We start from the raw sequence: 20808 nt of genomic DNA, 5'->3' as shown, positions 1-20808 counted from the left end.
ACTCTGTACATTCCATGAATGTGAACAAAAGTGAGTGTGAGCAGTCGGAAATAACCCTCCAGCTGATTAACTGTTGCTATTTGTAAACGAAGTCTGTGAAAATGCAAATAAGTGTTAACATTTATATGCTGATGATTAAAATTGTGGTTCATTGTTGGATGTGAACTGTACTTCTAGAAAGGGTGCACCCAGGTAAGATTTCTTTCTTATCGAGTGATTACTGTGATTTTGCCAAAAGGTATTATTAAGAGAGTACTGGTACCGAAAGGGAATAATTTCATTTGTAAATGTTTTGTATGTTTGTCATAATGTGCTGTTGTTTCTAATTGAGAAGAAAAATACAATTCCGGTTATTTTTCAAAACTCGCGGTTGTCTGAGTCTCATTCAGTTCGCCTCTCCTGTACGTAGCCGAACCTACTGGTCCAAATCATTGAGCTCTTTGGTGTCAAATTTGGGTGACATACTCCTTTTTTTGATCTGGGAGTATTCGAAACACGCACATTAGTGTTACACTTAGCCTGCATACTTTTCTGCGAGGACTTTTCCCAGAGCGACTACGCCAACACGTCCGCCTGGCCATGCCTCAGACCCTCCGTGGGGCGCTCCTTGAGGCTGAAAGGGCCAAGCCGGTGCTCACCTCGCGACCTAACCAGCAGGTGCCCCCCCCAAACTACCCCCAAATCAGAGCCGCAGACTGCGATGGGGAGGTCGCCAAGATGTCCCAGCTGCAACCCTCGGTGCCCCGGAGGCGTCCTCGTCGACCGACCGACCGCTGCTACTGGCGCGATGAACCTGGCCACGTGGCGCGTGACTGCCCAGCACCAGCCCCGAAGACCAGAACTACGCAGCCTCAGGGAAACGAGGAGGGAGCGGTGTAGCGAGGGGACCACCGCTCCAGCTTCCTGCCCCCCCTCCAAGGACGATGCACAGTGGTGGGCCGAGTTGGGCACCTCAAGGGACTCTACCTGAGCTGCTGTGTTGAGGGCCAGCCATGCCAGGCCCTGGTGGACACGGGGTCTACCATTTCCCTGATACGACCTAGCGTGCTCCCTGAAACATCCGGGCCACTGGTGAAGGGTTGGTTGCCCACAGACACCCAGCTGATGACAGTGACGGGGGAGAAAACTGTTATGCGGGGGAAGAAACCGTTGCGGATCCGAGTGAAGGATCTAGAGCTGGTGCACGACTTCTGGCTCGCCGACATTCAAGACCAGTGCATCATTGGCCTGGATCTGCTGAGCCGCTGGGGGGCCTGCATCGACACCGCGAAGCTAGCAATCACTCTTGGCGCAGAGACTTTTGCTCTCCAGCACAGCCAAAAGCAGGGAGCGGGGACCAGACGAGACAGACGTCGGGCAGCTGCCGCTCAGCAGATTTCGGATGCCGGTGGCTCCGGGTCATCTCCACTCGCCTCAGCCTCTCAGCCTGACAAACCTCCTTCGACCGAGATCCAGCATCGGGCAGGTCGACAGCATGGCAACGCTGATGCCCTCTCCAGACGGCCCTGCATAGCCGTCGAGTGCCGCTACTGCCTGCGACAGGAGAAGCGAGCCCAGGAGGTGCTGGGGGTGGCTACTGCTCAGGCCACAGCCGGCGGAGGGGGGTGGCTCCCATTGACAACGCAGCAGCTGAAGCGGGAGCAGGAGGCCGACGCAACGTTGGTTCAGGTGGGGGCCTGGCTGGAGGCGGCGCAGCGCCCCGCCTGGACGGGGGTGTCAGGACAGGAGCCCGAGGTGAAGGCCTACTACTCCCAGCACAACAATCTGGAGACCCACGACGGCCTCCTGTACCGGAGATGGAGGGCCCCGGTCAGGGCAGAGATCTCCTGCAGCTGTTGGTGCCTCGGTCGCTGCGGTCGCAGGTGCTTGAGCTGGTCCACGGCTCGGTGGGGGCAGGACACTATGGGAACGCCAAAACTCTCCGCCGCCTCAGGGGACGGTTCTACTGGCCTGGCTGTCGACGGGATGTGGAACTTCATGTGCACTGCTGTGACACCTGCACGGCACAGAAGGGCCCCACTCAACGCTCCACTGCCCCCCTTCAGCAGTACCTGGTGGGGGCCCCAATGGAAAGAGTGGGAGTGGACGTCCTAGGGCCTTTCCCCGTCACGGAGTCAGGGAACTGGTATGTGTTGGTGGCTATGGACTATTTCACGAAGTGGCCAAAGGCCTACGCGGTGTCGGACCAGAGCGCAACGACGACGGCCGAGAAGCTGGTGGAGGAGATGTTCACCCGTTTTGGGGTCCCGGCTGAGCTCCACAGTGACCAGGGGCGTAACTTCGAATCGAAGGTCTTCGGGGAGATCTGCCGGCGACTGGGGGTGGAGAAGACGAGAACCACACCGCTCCACCCACAAAGCGATGGCTTGGTTGAGCGCTTCAACCGCACGCTGGCCACCCAGCTCGCCATTCTCACCAGCCGCCACCAGCGGGATTGGGACCGACATCTGCCCCTGGTCCTTTGGTCATATCGGACTGCGGTGCAGGAGTCCAGCCAGTGCACACCTGCCGCTCTGATGTTTGGACGGGAGCTCCGGACGCCTGTGGATCTGGTGTTCGGGTCCCCCCCGAGCCGGAGATTGATGGTGGGCCAGAGATTGACTACTACAGGAGGCTGAGGAAGCGGCTGCAGGTGGTTCATGACTACACCCGTCAGGCCCAGGCCAGCGCCGGAGTACGACAGAAAAGAGCCTACGACACCAACTGCCGAGGGGGGTTTTCATGCCTGGCGACAAGGTTTGGGTGTACTGCCCGGTTCGCAAGAGAGGAGTGTCCCCCAAACTCTGCAGTCACTGGCAAGGGCCGGCGGAGGTCGTGGAGCGGCTAACAGGAGTGGTGTACCGTATCCGCATGCCGGGCCCGGGGCGCATGGTGGTGTTGCACCGGGACAGGCTCTCACCGTACCGACCGCTCGCTCCGGCAGACGCCGGGGCAGGGGATGATGGTGGCACCCCATGTTCTGACCCGAGTGACTTTTCCCCCGCCGGTCGTGACCAGCCGGTGCGCCAAAAGAAGGCACCTGGACATTTTCAGGACTTTGTGTGGGGTAATGGGGTCGTCGAAGACGACTCACCCCTTAGGTGGGGGCTATGTAGCGGGTCAGGGCTGTTCGGGGTTCTGTTTGTACAGTTATGTTTTGTTTATGTTGCTATAGTGAAGGGTGACGCCCTCTCGCTGCGACGGTGTGTCCTTCCGGGGTCAGAGGGCGCCCTGTGTGTGTTGTTGTTGTTGCCGCGCTGAGCAGTTAGCTAGCGGCAGTGTTCTTCTGCAAATGTTAATAAACGGCTGTGCTCCCTGGCTAGCTCACGGGAAGCAAGACCAAACAATACCTCCGTCTCCTCCTTGTCTGAGCTCGCCACAATATATACATATGTATATATGTATATATATATATACATACATACATACATACAGTGGGGCAAAAAAGTATTTAGTCAGCCACCGATTGTGCAAGTTCCCCCACCTAAAATGATGACAGAGGTCAGTAATTTGCACCAGAGGTACACTTCAACTGTGAGAGACAGAATGTGAAAAAAAAAATCCATGAATCCACATGGTAGGATTTGTAAAGAATTTATTTGTAAATCAGGGTGGAAAATAAGTATTTGGTCAATAACAAAAATACAACTCAATACTTTGTAACATAACCTTTGTTGGCAATAACAGAGGTCAAACGTTTACTATAGGTCTTTACCAGGTTTGCACACACAGTAGCTGGTATTTTGGCCCATTCCTCCATGCAGATCTTCTCGAGAGCAGTGATGTTTTGGGGCTGTCGCCGAGCAACACGGACTTTCAACTCCCGCCACAGATTTTCTATGGGGTTGAGGTCTGGAGACTGGCTAGGCCACTCCAGGACTTTCAAATGCTTCTTACGGAGCCACTCCTTTGTTGCCCGGGCGGTGTGTTTTGGATCATTGTCATGTTGGAAGACCCAGCCTCGTTTCATCTTCAAAGTTCTCACTGATGGAAGGAGGTTTTGGCTCAAAATCTCACGATACATGGCCCCATTCATTCTGTCCTTAACACGGATCAGTCGTCCTGTCCCCTTGGCAGAAAAATAGCCCCATAGCATGATGTTTCCACCCCCATGCTTCACAGTAGGTATGGTGTTCTTGGGATGCAACTCAGTATTCTTCTTCCTCCAAACACGACGAGTTGAGTTTATACCAAAAAGTTCTACTTTGGTTTCATCTGACCACATGACAGTCTCCCAATCCTCTGCTGTATCATCCATGTGCTCTCTGGCAAACTTCAGACGGGCCTGGACATGCACTGGCTTCAGCAGCGGAACACGTCTGGCACTGCGGGATTTGATTCCCTGCCGTTGTAGTGTGTTACTGATGGTGACCTTTGTTACTTTGGTCCCAGCTCTCTGCAGGTCATTCACCAGGTCCCCCCGTGTGGTTCTGGGATCTTTGCTCACCGTTCTCATGATCATTTTGACCCCACGGGATGAGATCTTGCGTGGAGCCCCAGATCGAGGGAGATTATCAGTGGTCTTGTATGTCTTCCATTTTCTGATGATTGCTCCCACAGTTGATTTTTTCACACCAAGCTGCTTGCCTATTGTAGATTCACTCTTCCCAGTCTGGTGCAGGTCTACAATACTTTTCCTGGTGTCCTTCGAAAGCTCTTTGGTCTTGGCCATAGCAGAGTTTGGAGTCTGACTGTTTGAGGCTGTGGACAGGTGTCTTTTATACAGATGATGGGTTCAAACAGGTGCCATTCATACAGGTAACGAGTGGGGGACAGAAAAGCTTCTTACAGAAGACGTTACAGGTCTGTGAGAGCCAGAGATTTTCCTTGTTTGAGGTGACCAAATACTTATTTTCCACCCTAATTTATGTATAAATTCTTTACAAATCCTACCATGTGAATTCATGGATTTTTTTTTTTCCACATTCTGTCTCTCACAGTTGAAGTGTACCTCTGGTGCAAATTACTGACCTCTGTCATCATTTTAAGTGGGGAAACTTGCACAATCGGTGGCTGACTAAATACTTTTTTGCCCCACTGTATATACATACACATATACATATATACATACACATATACACACACATATACACATATACACATATACATACATACATATACATACATACATACACACACATACATACACACACATATACATATACACATATACATATATACTAGGGGTGCAACGATATTCGTATCGATATTGAACCGTTCGATACAGTGCTTAGATGAGTGATTCCTCAATCAGATACAGGGCTCGCAAAATCGCTAGCCCGACGTCCCGGGGCTAGCGATTTTTCCAGTCGGGCTACCAAAATCTATCTCTGCCCTGCCCATCGGGCTATTGTAGGAAGGAAAAATATATGTCAATGCTTTTGCATTCTTTCGGAAATATAGCTGGGTAATTATGTCATTGGCATCGGTGAGCCACTGTCAATATGTGACATATTGAAGTCGCGTTTGAATTTGCGCTTGTTTTTTTGCTTTCACTTTGCAATCGTGCGAACTGTGTATAGAGAGCGACAGCACTGATCTGTGAGTGATGATAATTTGTGCACCAATTCCTCTGACATCGTCTTATTAATCGTTAGCTTACTATGCAAACATGACAAGTGAAATCTCCCGCAGCTTAAACATGTGAGAGGTTGATCGCGCAGAGAATCGCTGAGCTTATGTGAGTGAGCGTGTAAAAGCATTTCAGTTCTGCTGAGCCAAATAAGACAGGTCAGGGTGAAGAAGTGACAGCCAAAGAAAAGCTTACCACAAAACGGAGAAGTTATGACAAATCAGACTATAAGGCAAAAAGAAAGTGCAGCTTTATGGTTTCATGGACAAAAGAATTTCTGTGGCTGCAATATGATGAGCTAAATAACCAGGGCTGCACATAAGTGGTCCGCAGGTGCGCATTCGCTGTCAAAATAAAAAACACGCACAAGGGTTAGGGTTAAATTTAAAAACTGTACTTTTGAGTTAAAATATATATTTATAATTTTAATAAATGACAAATTAAAAAGGCATGAACATTTTTTTGTATCGAAAAAATATCGAACCGAACCGTGAATTGTGTATCGTTGCACCCCTAATATATACATATACATATATACATATACATATACACATATACATATATATATGAATTTTATATACATGGTTCTTTGAAAATGAGGTCTTGTGAATGTGGTCTCTAATTATGAAATTATATATAACAAAAGACTAGTTCTTGTACTTGGTCTCAAGCTAGTAGTAGGGCTCTCCATACCTGAGCGTGTCCATTCTCCAGTGTGGATCATTCAGTCTAGCTGACAGCAGCTTCACTCCAGAGTCTCCTGGATGATTGTAGCTCAGATCCAGCTCTTTCAGATAAGAGGAGTTGGAGCTCAGAGCTGAGGCCAGCGACACACAGCCTTCACTTGTAATCATACATCCTGACAGCCTGCAGACAAAACACAGCAGAAAACAGAAGCTCATTGTATAGTAAAAAGAAAAATAACTTAGGAAGGGTTAGATTTTTTGTTTTAAAGTCAACCCACTATTGTATCCAGTGTTTGAATGAACACAGTCCAAATATAAAAAAAAGTTTCTATTGAGAAATAATTCCTAAAATACTGTCAAAGCTACTTTTAAACTCCCCTTGTTATTCAATTCAATTTTTATTTATATAGTGACAGATCACAACAAAAGTCACCTCAAGGCACTTTATATTGTACAGTAGATCGTACAATAATAGATACAGTAGAAAAGCCCAACAATCATATGACTCCCTATGAGCAAGTACTTTGGCGACAGTGGGAAGGAAAAACTCCCTTTTAACAGGAAGAAACCTCCGGCAGAACCAGGCTCAGGGAGGGGCAGCCATCTGCTGCGACCGGTTGGGGTGGGAGAAGGAAAACAGGATAAAGACATGCTGTGGAAGAGAGACAGAGGTCTATTAATACATAGTGAGTGAGAAAGGTGACTGGAAAGGAAAAACTCAACACATCATGGGAATCCCCCAGCAGCCTATGTCTATTGCAGCATAACTAAGGGAGGATTCAGGGTCACCTGGTCCAGCCCTAACTATATGCTTTAGCAAAAAGGAAAGTTTTAAGCCTGATCTTGAAAGTAGAGATAGTGTCTGTCTCCCGAATCCAAACTGGAAGCTGGTTCCACAGGAGAGGGGCCTGAAAACTGAAGGCTCTCCCTCCCATTCTACTTTTAAATACTCTAGGAACAACAAGTAGTTCTGCAGAGCGAGAGCAAAGTGCTCTAATAGGGTGATATGGTACTACAAGGTCATTGACATAAGATGGGGCCTGATTATTTAAGACCTTGTATGTGAGGAGCAGGATTTTGAATTCAATTCTGGATTTAGCAGGAAGCCAATGAAGGGAAGCCAAAACAGGAGAAATATGCTCTCTCTTTCTAGTCCCTGTCAGTACTCTTGCTGCAGCATTTTGGATTAAATGAAGGCTTTTCAGCGAGTTTTTAGGACATCCTGATAATAATGAATTACAGTAGTCCAGCCTGGAAGTAAAAATCAAGATTTTCAGCATTGTACTTGATTTGAGACATCAGTGGATATTTATATATCACACGTTTTTATTTTTCTACAATTTGACTCATCATCAAGTTTCAGACTTAAATTGTCGTTAGGATGTAATTACAGCTGTGTACAGGAAGTACATTTGATTATTTCACCTGGAACCAACACATCAAATAGTTCTAAAATTATTTTATTTGAGATGTTACACAAGCCCGACTTTCGGGAAAAATAGGTCTACTTTATTTGTTACCAGTTATCACTTGTTGACCTGAGCATTTCCAGTTTGCACTGTGTCCTCTTCAGCGCAGCAGATAGCATCTTCACTCCTGAATCTTGCAGATCATTGTGGTTCAGGTCAAGCTCCCTCAGGCTACAAGTCTGTGAGATGAGAACTGAGGACAGAACGTCACAGCTTCTCTGTGAGAGTTTGCAGTCACAGAGCCTGGACAGAAAATAATAAACACGAAAAACATTTAATTTGAAATGTAAATAAAGTGCCTCTATCAACCAGCAAGAGTTAGAAACATAAGAAATTAGAAACAGATTGGTAACAGTTGCAGCTAAGTTAAATAATAAAATAAATCTTTCAGGGACCAGAGGGTGGGAATTTCCTAAGTGTGCAGCTGTGGGAAATGCATCAAAAACATTTGATTTCATCAGCTAAACATTTGCTATCCATAGTGTAAATCCTGCAAGTCACCACAAATTCCTCTGGGTGTAACATGCTATACAAATCTAGGCTGTATATAATAGAAATCATTAATAGAAAAATACTACAGGAGAATTCAGGGTGACCTTATCCAACCCTGACTTTATGAACAAGGAAGGTTTTTAAACCCAGTTGTTAAAGCAGAGAGAGAGTCCTCACAAATCCAAACTGGGAACTGGTTCCACAAATTCTACATATACACTCTCCAGCATTCTGGATCAATTGAAGGCGTTTCACTGAGCTTTTAATGTAATAAATGACAACACTCCACTCCAGAAGTATTAAATGTATGAACTACTTTTTCAGCATCACTGTGAGCCAGGATGTTTTTAATTTTAGAAAGATTGTACAAATGTATGAAAGCAGTCCTACATTTTCCTAGCATTGGTCATAATTTCTTCAATCAGTGAAGACTAAGATGTCCTAGCTTTACAGGAGTTTTCTAATGACATATATACAGAGGAGCAAGCTCTTATTCCAGGCTAAATGAAGATCTTTCTGGTTTCTTTCACGCACAAGAGTCCTACAAATTGAGGATATAACATTATTAACAACTCCTCTGTCGAAGTTTAGGCCCTGGTGCTACATTTAATCTGTCTATCTGAAATTTAGCTCCCTCGTGTAATGTGCTGAGATGTGCAAAAAAGTCATACTAAAAAACCCAATAACAAATCAGCTACAGTGGGATGCAAAACTTTGGGCAACCTTTTTAATAGTCATTATTTTCCTGTATAAATCGTTGGTTGTTACAATAAAAAATGTCATTTAAATATATCATATAAGAGACACACACAGTGATATTTGAGAAATGAAATGAAGTTTATTGGATTTACAGACAGTGTGCAATAATTGTTTAAACAAAATCAGGCTTCTAGTAAGCTGAGTATCTCAATGAATATCTGTGTACTTACACAGCTTTCTTGGAGTCTTTGATGACTGGTAGCAGCCTCAGAAGAGCCCTTTCTGAAACCTCATATTTATTCAGCTCAAACACATCCAGATCCTTTTCTGATGACTACGGCTGACCACTCGTCAGGAGACAGTTCGTATGCGTAGAGACGCCCTAAACTCAGGATCAACTGGATTGTCTCTGCTAGAGAACAATCGTTCAGTTCATTCAGACAATGAAAGAGATTGATAATTTTCTCTGTAGGCAGATTCTCACAGAGCTTGTTCTCAATGTACTGGACTGTCTGTTTACTTGCTTTTGAGATACTTTCTGAATCAGTCACAAGGCCTCTGAGTAGAATCTGATTGGTTACCAGTGAAAGACCCAGCAGAAAGCGGAGAAATAAGTCCAGGTGTCCGTTTGGACTCTGTAAGGCCTTGTCCACAGCACATTGGTAGAAGATTGTGGATGAGGTTTGTTTTTTTACCAGCAGATTGACTCCAGAGTTGATGAAGGTCAGATGGACATGAAGAGCAGCCAGAAACTCCTGAACACTCAGATGGATGAAGCAGTACACCCTGTCCTGGTACAGTCCTCTCTCCTCTTTAAAGATCTGTGTGAACACTCCTGAGTAGACTGAGGCTGCTTTGATATCGATGCCACACTCTGTCAGGTCTGATTCATAGAAGATCAGGTTTCTTTTCTGCAGCTGATCAAAAGCCAGTTTTCCCAGAGACTCAATCATCTTCCTGCTCTCTGGACTCCAGTGTGGATCTGTCTCAACTCCTCCATCGTACTTGACCTTTTTCACTTTGGCCTGAACCACTAGGAAGTGGATGTACATCTCAGTCAGGGTCTTGGGCAGCTCTTCCTCGTCTCTGGTTTTCAGCACATCCTCCAGAACTGTAGCAGTGATCCAGCAGAAGACTGGGATGTGGCACATGATGTGGAGGCTTCGTGATGTCTTGATGTGGGAGATGATCCTGCTGGCCTGCTCCTCATCTCTGAATCTCTTCTTAAAGTACTCCTCTTTCTGTTGGTCAGTGAACCCTCTGACCTCTGTCACCATACTAACACATTCAGGAGGGATTTGATTGGCTGCTGCAGGTCTTGTGGTTATCCAGAGGCGAGCAGAGGGAAACAGATGTCCCCTGATGAGGTTTGTCAGCAACACATCCACTGAGGTAGACTCTGTAACATCAGTAAAGATCTCAGTGTTGTGGAAGTCCAAAGGAAGCCGACACTCATCAAGACCGTCTAAGATGAACACAACCTGGAAGTCTTCAAAGCTGCAGATTCCTGCTTTTTTGGTTTCAGTAAAGAAACAATGCACAAGTTCTACCAAGCTGAACTTTTTCTCCTTCAACACATTGAGTTCTTTGAAAGTGAATGGAAATGTGAATTCAATGTTCTGGTTGGGTTTGTCTTCAGCCCAGTCCAGAGTGAATTTTTGTGTTAAGACAGTTTTCCCAATGCCAGCCACTCCCTTTGTCAGCACTGTTCTGATTGGTTCATCTCTTCCAGTGGAGCCTTTGAAGATATCTTCTAATCTTATTGTTGTTTCTGATCTGTGCATTTTCTGGGATGCTGTTTCAATCTGTCTAACTTCATGTTCATCATTAACCTTTGTAGTCTTTTGTTCTGTAATGTAGAGCTCCGTGTAGATCTGATTAAGAAATGTTGGGTTTCCTGCTTTAGCGATCCCCTCAAACAAACACTGGAATTTCTTCTTTAGTTTGGACTTAATTTTGCATTGACACTGAACAAAAGCATCTTAAATACAGAAAGAAAAAAATGGAAAGATGTAAGAGTTAGTGAACAATGAAAACATTATCATGGATGTGTGTGATCAGTTCTACATTTACAGTGTAGGATATCAGTACAATATTACAAATTCTACCCATCTTCCTAACACTTATCCAGATCCAGGCTGTCTGAGCCTTCTAGACCTCTCCCTTATCCTCCACTGTATCCTTAATCTTCTAGAGGTTACCAAAGGATTCTCAAGCCAGCTGAGAGAAAAATCTTCAGTGTGTCCTAAGTCTGCCCTTGGCTCTCTTCTAAGTTGAACTTTCTCAAGACCCCTCACTTAGAAGATGTCAGGAGACATTTTAGGCAGATATCTGAGACATCACTTAGTCATTATTAATAGATGGGACTGCTGCTCTGTTCAGGGCCTCTCCTTAATGGCTAGAGGTGGCAAAATTACTGAAATAATATTAGTAAACCAAAAAAAAAAAAAAAAAAAAAAAAAAAAAAGAGTACAGTCAGAGACTAGTGAGATTTAGCAGGTGAGGGTGACCCTATGATTGATACTATTATCATTTCTATTGAAAGCTCAAGTAGAATTTCTTTGTCTGCAGGTTTTGATCAGCTGACCTGCTGGTGCTGATCTGAAGTTTACTGCTCTTTGTGGATTTACACAACCGATAGAAACAAGCTAATACTTCACAAACTATCTTGGCAGTTTACTCTTTATACTTTCTTTACACTAGACTGTATTCAGTTGATATGAAGGTTGAATTCAGTGAATTTGTCAGGGTTCTGGGTTTTCTGACCTAGCATTTTGAGTTCCTGTGATTTATATCATTTTGTGTTGTGAATTATGTATCAAGTTCTCTTTGTTAGTCTATAGTTTATTTCTACAGGGTCTAGTTCAGTGGTTCTTAACCTGGGTTCGATCGAACCCTAGGGGTTCGGTGAGTCGGTCTCAGGGGTTCGGCAGAGCCTCCGCCGTGACATGCACGGCTCATTTTGTGCACCAGTAAAAAACATATGAATGTCTTGAATTTGAAAAAAATCATATTTTATTTTTCACTAAAGAGGGGTTCAGTGACTGCACATATGAAACTGGTGGGGTTCGGTACCTCCAACAAGGTTAAGAACCCCTGGTCTAGTTTCTTGTGGCCCCGGTTTAGTTCCCTGATGGTTTAATTATTTCCCTCTGTATAGCTGACCCCTGTGCCTTCCTCTGTGTGTTTAAGTTTATACTGTTATGCGAGTTCTTGTGCCTTGTGTCCACTCCTTACGTTCCATGTTTTCCTCATCCCGTCATGCCTGTGCTTCCTCTCGTGCCCCTCTGTGCTCTCTCTCTCTCTCCTTCTCTCTCACTCACCCTCCAATCTGTCTCTGTGTCTTCCCCGTTTTGTCACGCGTGTAATTGCCCTCAGCTGTGTCTCCCAGCTGTTCCCTGTTCTACTATGCCATGGTTATATCAATGGCTATACACTGCCTCTCTCTCACTTCTATTCCAAAATTAAATAGTGTGGGGCCACTGCTCACTTTAAAACACTGAATCACCCCCAAAACTCTAACCTACCCTGCTAGACATGGACAATGTGAAGGTTAAGGCAAAAGAGGCTTTTGAAGCAAAAGTGTGTCATAAAGTTATAAAAAAGGTGTTTGTGTGTGTGTTTTTTAACATAAACTGGAATTAAGGTAAAATAGAAGTTTGGTTCTCCCTAATTTATGTTGGGTTTCCATCATTAAACTCTAGTGGACAAAATCTGCTAGCATTGTTGCTAGTCAGTCACAGATCATCTACTTTGGAAGTCTGGGAAACTGAGAAATTGTTCAACTCATATAGCAGATTAACTAAAGATTTGTTTGACTGGAGTTGAAAACTGTTTGTGGTTAGATATGGGCAGACTCACCTTTTCACACAGAAGCAAGTTAGTGAATTGTGGAAAGGTGAGAAAGGTTTAGATTAAATCAGCTATTTCGTCTCCCCCCTTTTTTATTACATATATTACAGTTATATTATCAGTCTTAGCGTAGTATGATTTAGTACCATAATGAACACATACCTGTGGCATTAGCTGGTTGATCCTGCAGCAGAATTTAGGGAAATGGTTGTCCTGTTGAAAACCAATAATGGATTCATTTTCATTATTGTTTAAAACAACAGGTACAGCCTTTATATTTCCTCTAAATAGCAGACCTTCATTCCTTTTGATCTTCTTTAAAATCTTCTTTGTCACCGCTGCAGTCTTTGTATCGTACATCTGCACCATCAGGTCCACTGTGTCCAGTCTGTCTGCGTTCTCCAGTCGACTCTTTTTGATTGGCTTGAAGCCATCCCTTGACTCAGTAACATTTTGCAGACACCACTTGAAGTTTTTCAGCTCTTCAGTTCCCAAAGTCTCCAGAGTTTCCCACAGCCATTCCTTTAAAAGCCCGTCTGTCTTTTTTATCTGATAAAGTAAGAGAACGTTTTTGATAATTCGTACACTAAACAATGAACAAGAAAGAGTCATTTTATAAAATCTCACCAACATCTGAGTTGTTAACAGAAAAAAAAAAAAAACAAATAGACTGGTCAAACACAACAGATAATATAGGCTTTTAAACCATAAAAATCAACATTTTTGTGCGACTAACATCAAATTTAATCAAATTTTAATTTTTGTAATTTTGCAGTAACCTTGAATCTTGTCATTTTAGACAGTCTTTCTTAAAAAAGGACAGTCTAATTTTTAGGTCAGTGTTCTGCTTAGAGGTCCAAGTGACCTGAGTTTACTCTTTGCTGCTTGGTCTTTGTCATCCTGCCTGTGACTTTGTTATCAGAGTGCAGTCTGTTGATCCCTGAGGCTGACAAAACTACCCAATTTTTTTTTCTCAAGGTGTCTCTACATTAGAGGTAACATTTACTGTGCATTTATCTTCTGTGTTAAATTATATGCCAAGCATGAATGTGGTGTCAAACGTGATGTTGTACGCTGAGGTGGATAGGTGTTTTCTAAAATGAAGAAGAGACAGAATAATGACTTGTTCAGGTTCAAATCAGGATGCTTCCCTTTGCTGTGGCTGTAATGTGACGTTTACCTCAGAGTCTGCTTATCAGGAACAAAAGAGGAAATAATATTTTTTTTAATATAAAGAAAAGGAACTGAAACAGGATGAAGCATGACTTACAGCACTGCTGTTCAACACTGGACAGATCATCTGCCAGGGCCCAGCCTGATCCTGATCCATGACATGTTTACAACCAAGGATCTGAAGACTGAAGAGAGATCATCCAATTTTAATGAATTATTTAACTGTGCATGGTTAATATCTCTATAAAGAAGTGTTTCATGTAAAGTGAGAAAGCAGATTTATGAGTCACACCTTTACTTCAGCCTTTTAATCACAGACGCTCTGTTGATTTACAGTTCTGTGGTTTTACTGTTTCTAGTATTTCAGTGACTTACTTTAAAGTTGCAGAGGATTCTTGTTCAGGTATGCTTGTTGTTTCAGGCATCAGTTCATGTTTAGATTCAGGTTCAATTTTAGTACAGTCTTGTGTTTGATTCACTCCACAAAACAGTGAGGAGGACAAACTGGAAGGGAGGCGCTTTCGAGTAATAAACACAGGTAACTCCAAGTACAAGTCAGTCGTTAGAGATCTGCAGCTGGGCCCAGGTCTGGCAGAATACAGTGTGTACCGCTGCTCTGAACTATAATGACACACACACACACACACACACACACACACACACACACACACACACACACACAGTTTTGAGTGTGAATAGTACCTCTGTGCTTTGGTCTGGCTCTAATGTTCCCCACACAGAGTGGTTTTAGAGGGAGGGACTCCCTCCTCTCTGTCCTCACACTGATACATGCTGCTGAATTCACATCAGCTCACACACACTTTCTACCTTCACCTGCAGAGGAAACACAAATCATTCATGTGCACATTGACTGAAATCCTCCTTTCTACCATGTGTGCTGTCCAAATATCAGCTGCTTCTTTTCTGCTTCATCTCAGTGTCAGCTGAATGCAGTCAGACAGCAGTAAATACTGTCAGGGTGTTGAGGTGAAGCAAAGTGATCCAAACTGATTTGATTAGGTGTGGAAACCACTCCAACCACTGCAGTAAGAAGAACAAATGAATGACAGAAGTTTGCTTTGTGAACAAACAGGAAAACATGAAGAAAACCTTCCAGTTGTCTAAGTAGAGATTTATGAGTTTGTCTGTCTGCAGTACTGTTGTGACCATTTACTTGTGAAGATGTTAATCAGTTGTTTAAACAGGACATGCCATCTAATTGGTGGCAGGAGAGTGGACAGAACAGCTGGACAGGTTTTTACCATGAACTATGGAGAAACATTACATTATAGACAGCACAAGGAGGTGAGAATAATGAGGAAGAGAGCAAGGAACCAGTGATGTCACACGTGTCACACTAGAATGGTGGCAGAGGAGCTCCAAAGTGTTAACAATCATAGGGAAAATCCGACTGCGCTATCCTGGGAATTTCACCCAGAGAATATTTAGTTAGAAACTGTAATAATTATCATGAAGGATCTCAGGCACACAAACTCCCTGAGCGGTCCCTTGGACCATTGTGAGGAACAGCAGATGTGTGCACTGTGGTCAAACCAGCATTGCATCCATCCAAGTTACATGGTTTATGTAACTTTAAACTCCAATCTCTCTCTCTGCCATTTATATATATATATATATATATATATATATATATATATATATACACACACACATATATATACATACACACACACACACACACACACACATATATATACACATACATACATATATACACATACATATACACATACATACACACATACACAAATTCCACATAGGGCTCAAAGCCTTTTCTAAAAACCTTTCAAACCACCCACCCAGACTCCCTGTAATGCATCGTAGAATTAGCATTTACAGTAAAAAGACTAGTTACATACCGATGAGTCAATTTGCAAGAAAACTGGCCAATAGGAGGATTCTGCAGCTACAACCTGTAAACACACCTGTTTACTGAGGAGCTCGAAACAGATGTTTCGGCACTGAGTCGAGCTTGTGAAGCACAGATGTTTAAAAACACTGCTCTGAAGCTTGGTTCAAAATACCAGGTCACATGACCACGCAAGGGCGTAGATTTGGTTTTGGCATTGGTGGGGACGGATGATTCAGCCACTGAACCCTTCCCTGTTTTTTTTGTTTTTTTTTCCCTTTTTGTCTTTGCTTCTTCATAACAAAAGGAGAAATATACTTGCCTACATATGCTATTCTACAGGGCGTGCAGAATTATTAGGCAAGTTGTATTTTTGAGAAATAATTTTATTATTGAACAACAACCATGTTCTCAATGAACCCAAAAAACTCATTAATATCAAAGCTGAATGTTTTTGGAAGTAGTTTTTAGTTTTAGCTGTTTTAGGGGGATATCTGTGTGTGCAGGTGACTATTACTGTGCATAATTATTAGGCAACTTAACAAAAAACAAATATATACCCATTTCAATTTTTTTTTTTTTTTACCAGTGAAACCAATATAACATCTCCACATTCACAAATATACATTTCTGACATTCAAAAACAAAATAAAAACAAATCAGCGACCAATATAGCCACCTTTCTTTGCAAGGACAGTCAAAAGCCTGCCATCCATGGATTCTGTCAGTGTTTTGATCTGTTCACCATCAACATTGCGTGCAGCAGCAACCACAGCCTCCCAGACACTGTTCAGAGAGGTGTACTGTTTTCCCTCCTTGTAAATCTCACATTTGATGATGGACCACAGGTTCTCAATGGGGTTCAGATCAGGTGAACAAGGTGGCCATGTCATTAGTTTTTCTTCTTTTATACCCTTTCTTGCCAGCCACGCTGTGGAGTACTTGGACGCGTGTGATGGAGCATTGTCCAGACAGATGCAGACTTCTTCCTGTACCACTGCTTGAAGAAGGTGTCTTCCAGAAACTGGCGGTAGGACTGGGAGTTGAGCTTGACTCCATCCTCAACCCGAAAAGGCCCCACAAGCTCATCTTTGATGATACCAGCCCAAACCAGTACTCCACCTCCACCTTGCTGGCGTCTGAGTCGGACTGGAGCTCTCTGCCCTTTACCAATCCAGCCACGGGCCCATCCATCTGGCCCATCAAGACTCACTCTCATTTCATCAGTCCATAAAACCTTAGAAAAACCAGTCTTGAGATATTTCTTGGCCCAGTCTTGACGTTTCAGCTTGTGTGTCTTGTTCAGTGGTGGTCGTCTTTCAGCCTTTCTTACCTTGGCCATGTCTCTGAGTATTGCACACCTTGTGCTTTTGGGCACTCCAGTGATGTTGCAGCTCTGAAATATGGCCAAACTGGTGGCAAGTGGCATCTTGGCAGCTGCACGCTTGACTTTTCTCAGTTCATGGGCAGTTATTTTGCGCCTTGGTTTTTCCACACGCTTCTTGCGATCCTGTTGACTATTTTGAATGAAACGCTTGATTGTTCGATGATCACGCTTCAGAAGCTTTGCAATTTTGAGACCGCTGCATCCCTCTGCAAGATATCTCACTATTTTTGACTTTTCTGAGCTTGTCAAGTGCTTCTTTTGACCCATTTTGCCAAAGGAAAGGACGTTGCCTAATAATTATGCAGACCTGATATAGGGTGTTGATGTCATTAGACCACACCCCTTCTCATTACAGAGATGCACATCACCTAATATGCTTAATTGGTAGTAGGCTTTCGAGCCTATACAGCTTGGAGTAAGACAACATGCATGAAGAGGATGATGTGGACAAAATACTCATTTGCCTAATAATTCTGCACTCCCTGTACATGTTTTTAAACCATTCAAAATTATAATTCATAGTTTTATATGTGAATTATATAATGTTAAATTACTATTAAACAAATGACTAAGTATTTTAGACTTTAGTTTACTTCAGCCACATTCCACATAAATCAGATATCATACAAAAATAAAAATAGCTTCAAATACAGTCATGACAATAAAAGAATATGACTTTAAGGACTTCACAACATTATTTCAGTTATAGTACACCAACATCTTTGACACATTAGCACTAAGGGAACACTGAATGACCTGGTGGGTTTTGTCCATAAAACTACTCATCTAAGATTACCACCAAGTAAAAGATCTCTCAGCAAAATTATGCAACATTTTAGGCACACTATTGCCCCGATCCAATCAGTGAGCTGAGATTTTTTATTCCACACATGAACTACTGTTACAGCAACAGACATGGACTACATGCCCCACACAACAACTCAATGTCCACTATGTGAAGGAGCCAAACACATTCCTTCTCCTCTCGTTAACTGAGATAAACTGCTGGCATATTTGTTTTACATCTATACTGTCCAGTCTCTCCTGGTGGACATGGCAACACGTTATTCATGGTTGCATACAATTTTAGATTGATGTGGGTGAAAGCCTAGCACATACTTGCCAACCTTGAGACCTCAGAATTAGGGAGACATTCAAACGGGCTGTTGTGCATTGAAAAACTTGAATTTTACAATGTTTATTTATTGGATAAAATAAGTTAAATGTCACAGTTATTATTGTCCGGCCAGAAACAGGCCGGGGATGTCCAAATTCAGAGACTGCGGCCACCTGAGGACCAGGTGTTGTACCAAAAACTGATTGTCAGCCAAAAACTGATTTCCGGCATTTGCCAAAAACTGATTGCTTGTATTTAAACTGCTATAAATAACTTGTTGGTCTATAACATGTGAAACGTGTCAAATATATTCCTCATGAATTATATCAAGTCATCTTGAGCAACAAACAACATTCCTGTAACAAAGTAGAAGACACAATCAGTTTTTGGCAGTAACTTTTATGTATCTTTATTTATGCAGTTAAAAAAAATTCTTGCTTACTTTAAAAATGTTTCTTTTAAGAGCAATCTGGCCAAGAGGACAGCTGAAATTGTAACAAATACAAAAATAGTTCTGTAAACATATTTTAAGTGGACAAAAGGAAGCTGATTGATTATAATCAAAGTACAATAACACAGATATTTGAAGTTTACACAGCCACATTCTCACCTGAAAATATGTTAAAAGTTTATTTTGCGTTGACAGATCTTTTTTTTTTTTTTTTTTTTTTTTTTCTTCTTTCTGTCGGGTTTGTTTTTCTTTACTAGAAGAGATCAAATTACTGGTGAGGACAATTCAATAATCGCTGGATATTGGTGGGGACATGTCCCTTGTCAAATGCCAAATCTATGCCCTTGCGACCACAACTGAACGATGTTTTTGTTTCCCAGTTTAAACAGGTGGTGTATAGGGCTGCCACGATTTGTCGACTAGTCACGATTACGTCGACTATCAAAATCGTCGACGACTGATTTAATAGTCGACGTGTCGTTTGAAGCTTTGTAAGATCGCAAAAGACGCAGGAATAAGTAGCAGGATTTAAGAGTGTAATAACGGACTGAAACAGAAGATGGCAGCACTGCATGTACAAGGATGCCAGCTGCCGTTAAACCCCGAAGAAGAAGAAGCAGCTGTGTCCCAGAATTCATAGCGCGGCCCAGCTTAGTTTCCAACAATGGCGGTAGCTAGTTAGTTTTAATATTACTCTTATTATTCTTTCTGGGTCACAAAATACACGTTTAACATATATTCAGGCGAGAATGTAGCTGTGTAAACCTCAAATATCGGCTCAGTTTATCAGGACACCACATATTTTCAAAAGCGCTCCGACGTTTTCGGAGACGTCTGTTACCCACTAGCTCAATAGCTAGCCGGGGGCTAGGTCACTAGCGCCGTGAGAACACCGGACTCCCGGCAAATTGTTTTCAAACCCACCGCCGTCTTTCGCGACTCAGGTTAAATATATATGAGTCACTTAGATAAATTAAAAATGTTGTTGTTTGGCTTTTTTTTTTTTTTTTTAGTATTTTATTTGTTCCTGAGTAAATCGGTTTGGCTGAGATTAAACTTATAGTTTTTACACAGCTGAATAAACGTCAAGCAGACAGCTGATTATCAGAAGTGTGAGATGCTGGAGAATATACTCCGGTGTCCTGTTATATTTTAGATAGCAAGGAGTTTATTAAACTTTACCGAAACAATCTGCAAATTTCATTAAAATTGAATAAACTCTCATCTTGTCTTTATTTTTAGTTAGCACCTTAAAAGCTTAAAGCTGTAAGCTAATGACAGTTATATAAGAGCAGATGCTGCTGGTGCAATAAGCTGTAGTTTTACGTCCAGTGGATGATGATCTGATTAGTCGACTAATCGCATAAATAATCGGTGACTAGTTGACTATCAAAATAATCGTTTGTGGCAGCCCTAGTGGTGTACCTGCTGTTTCCAGACACTGCACCACAGTCATTTGTAATTACTGAATTTGTATTTTTGATATTACCGCTTCTAATTATTACAAAAGTAAAAAACAAACAAACAAAAAAAACAAAACAAGTATTCTACTCTGACTCCATTTGCTCTCTAGTTTTTTTTCCAATTTTAAGAGAAAATCTCATTTCCTGCATGAAGTGAGGTCATCCTCACTACAACCTGTTACTCGCATAGTGCGCAGTCATAAAGAATATTTATACTGTTAAAAGAAATGTTAGAAAAACACATCCATACAGCTGATCTACTTCTGAATAGTTTTCATTGCAAATAAGTTTTCTTTTAAGTTTTCTTTTATTCCCACTGACCCTTCAGCTGAGAATATCTCATAGACAACACAAGCAGCTTCACTATGACCCAAACTCCAGACTCACAGTAAACAAACATCACACAGTGTTACAGGACACACAGCATCCACAGCAGTGGGAAGTGAAGTTTCTTCATAGTTCAGAACTCGTTCACCAGAGGAAGATTTTAAAATGTTCTGGTCAAATTGACTGTTATGATTGGTCAGAATGGGATAAATGTTACCTTTTTATAAAGAAGGAATTTTATAAATAAGTTTTTTTTCATTTAACTATTTAT

At 42.7% G+C, this 20808-nt stretch overlaps 1 protein-coding gene across 1 annotated transcript in view; it reads right to left on the bottom strand.

The window, feature by feature from the left end:
- The window catches only part of LOC120746035 (protein NLRC3-like), a 42849-nt gene that overhangs the window by 3679 nt on the left and 18362 nt on the right, over positions 1-20808 (bottom strand). The window contains exons 4-6 of the mRNA XM_040051246.1: positions 9209-10878; positions 7776-8167; positions 6245-6418 (exon numbers count right to left, since the gene is read on the bottom strand). Of these exons, the coding sequence (XP_039907180.1) occupies positions 6245-6418; positions 7776-8167; positions 9209-10878 (2236 nt within the window). The remainder of the gene's footprint in view (positions 1-6244; positions 6419-7775; positions 8168-9208; positions 10879-20808) is intronic.

Source organism: Simochromis diagramma, unplaced genomic scaffold (genome assembly GCF_900408965.1).
Source record: "Simochromis diagramma unplaced genomic scaffold, fSimDia1.1 OVJJ01000107.1, whole genome shotgun sequence".
NCBI lineage: Eukaryota > Metazoa > Chordata > Actinopteri > Cichliformes > Cichlidae > Simochromis > Simochromis diagramma.
This window is presented reverse-complemented; position numbering and strand designations above follow the sequence as displayed.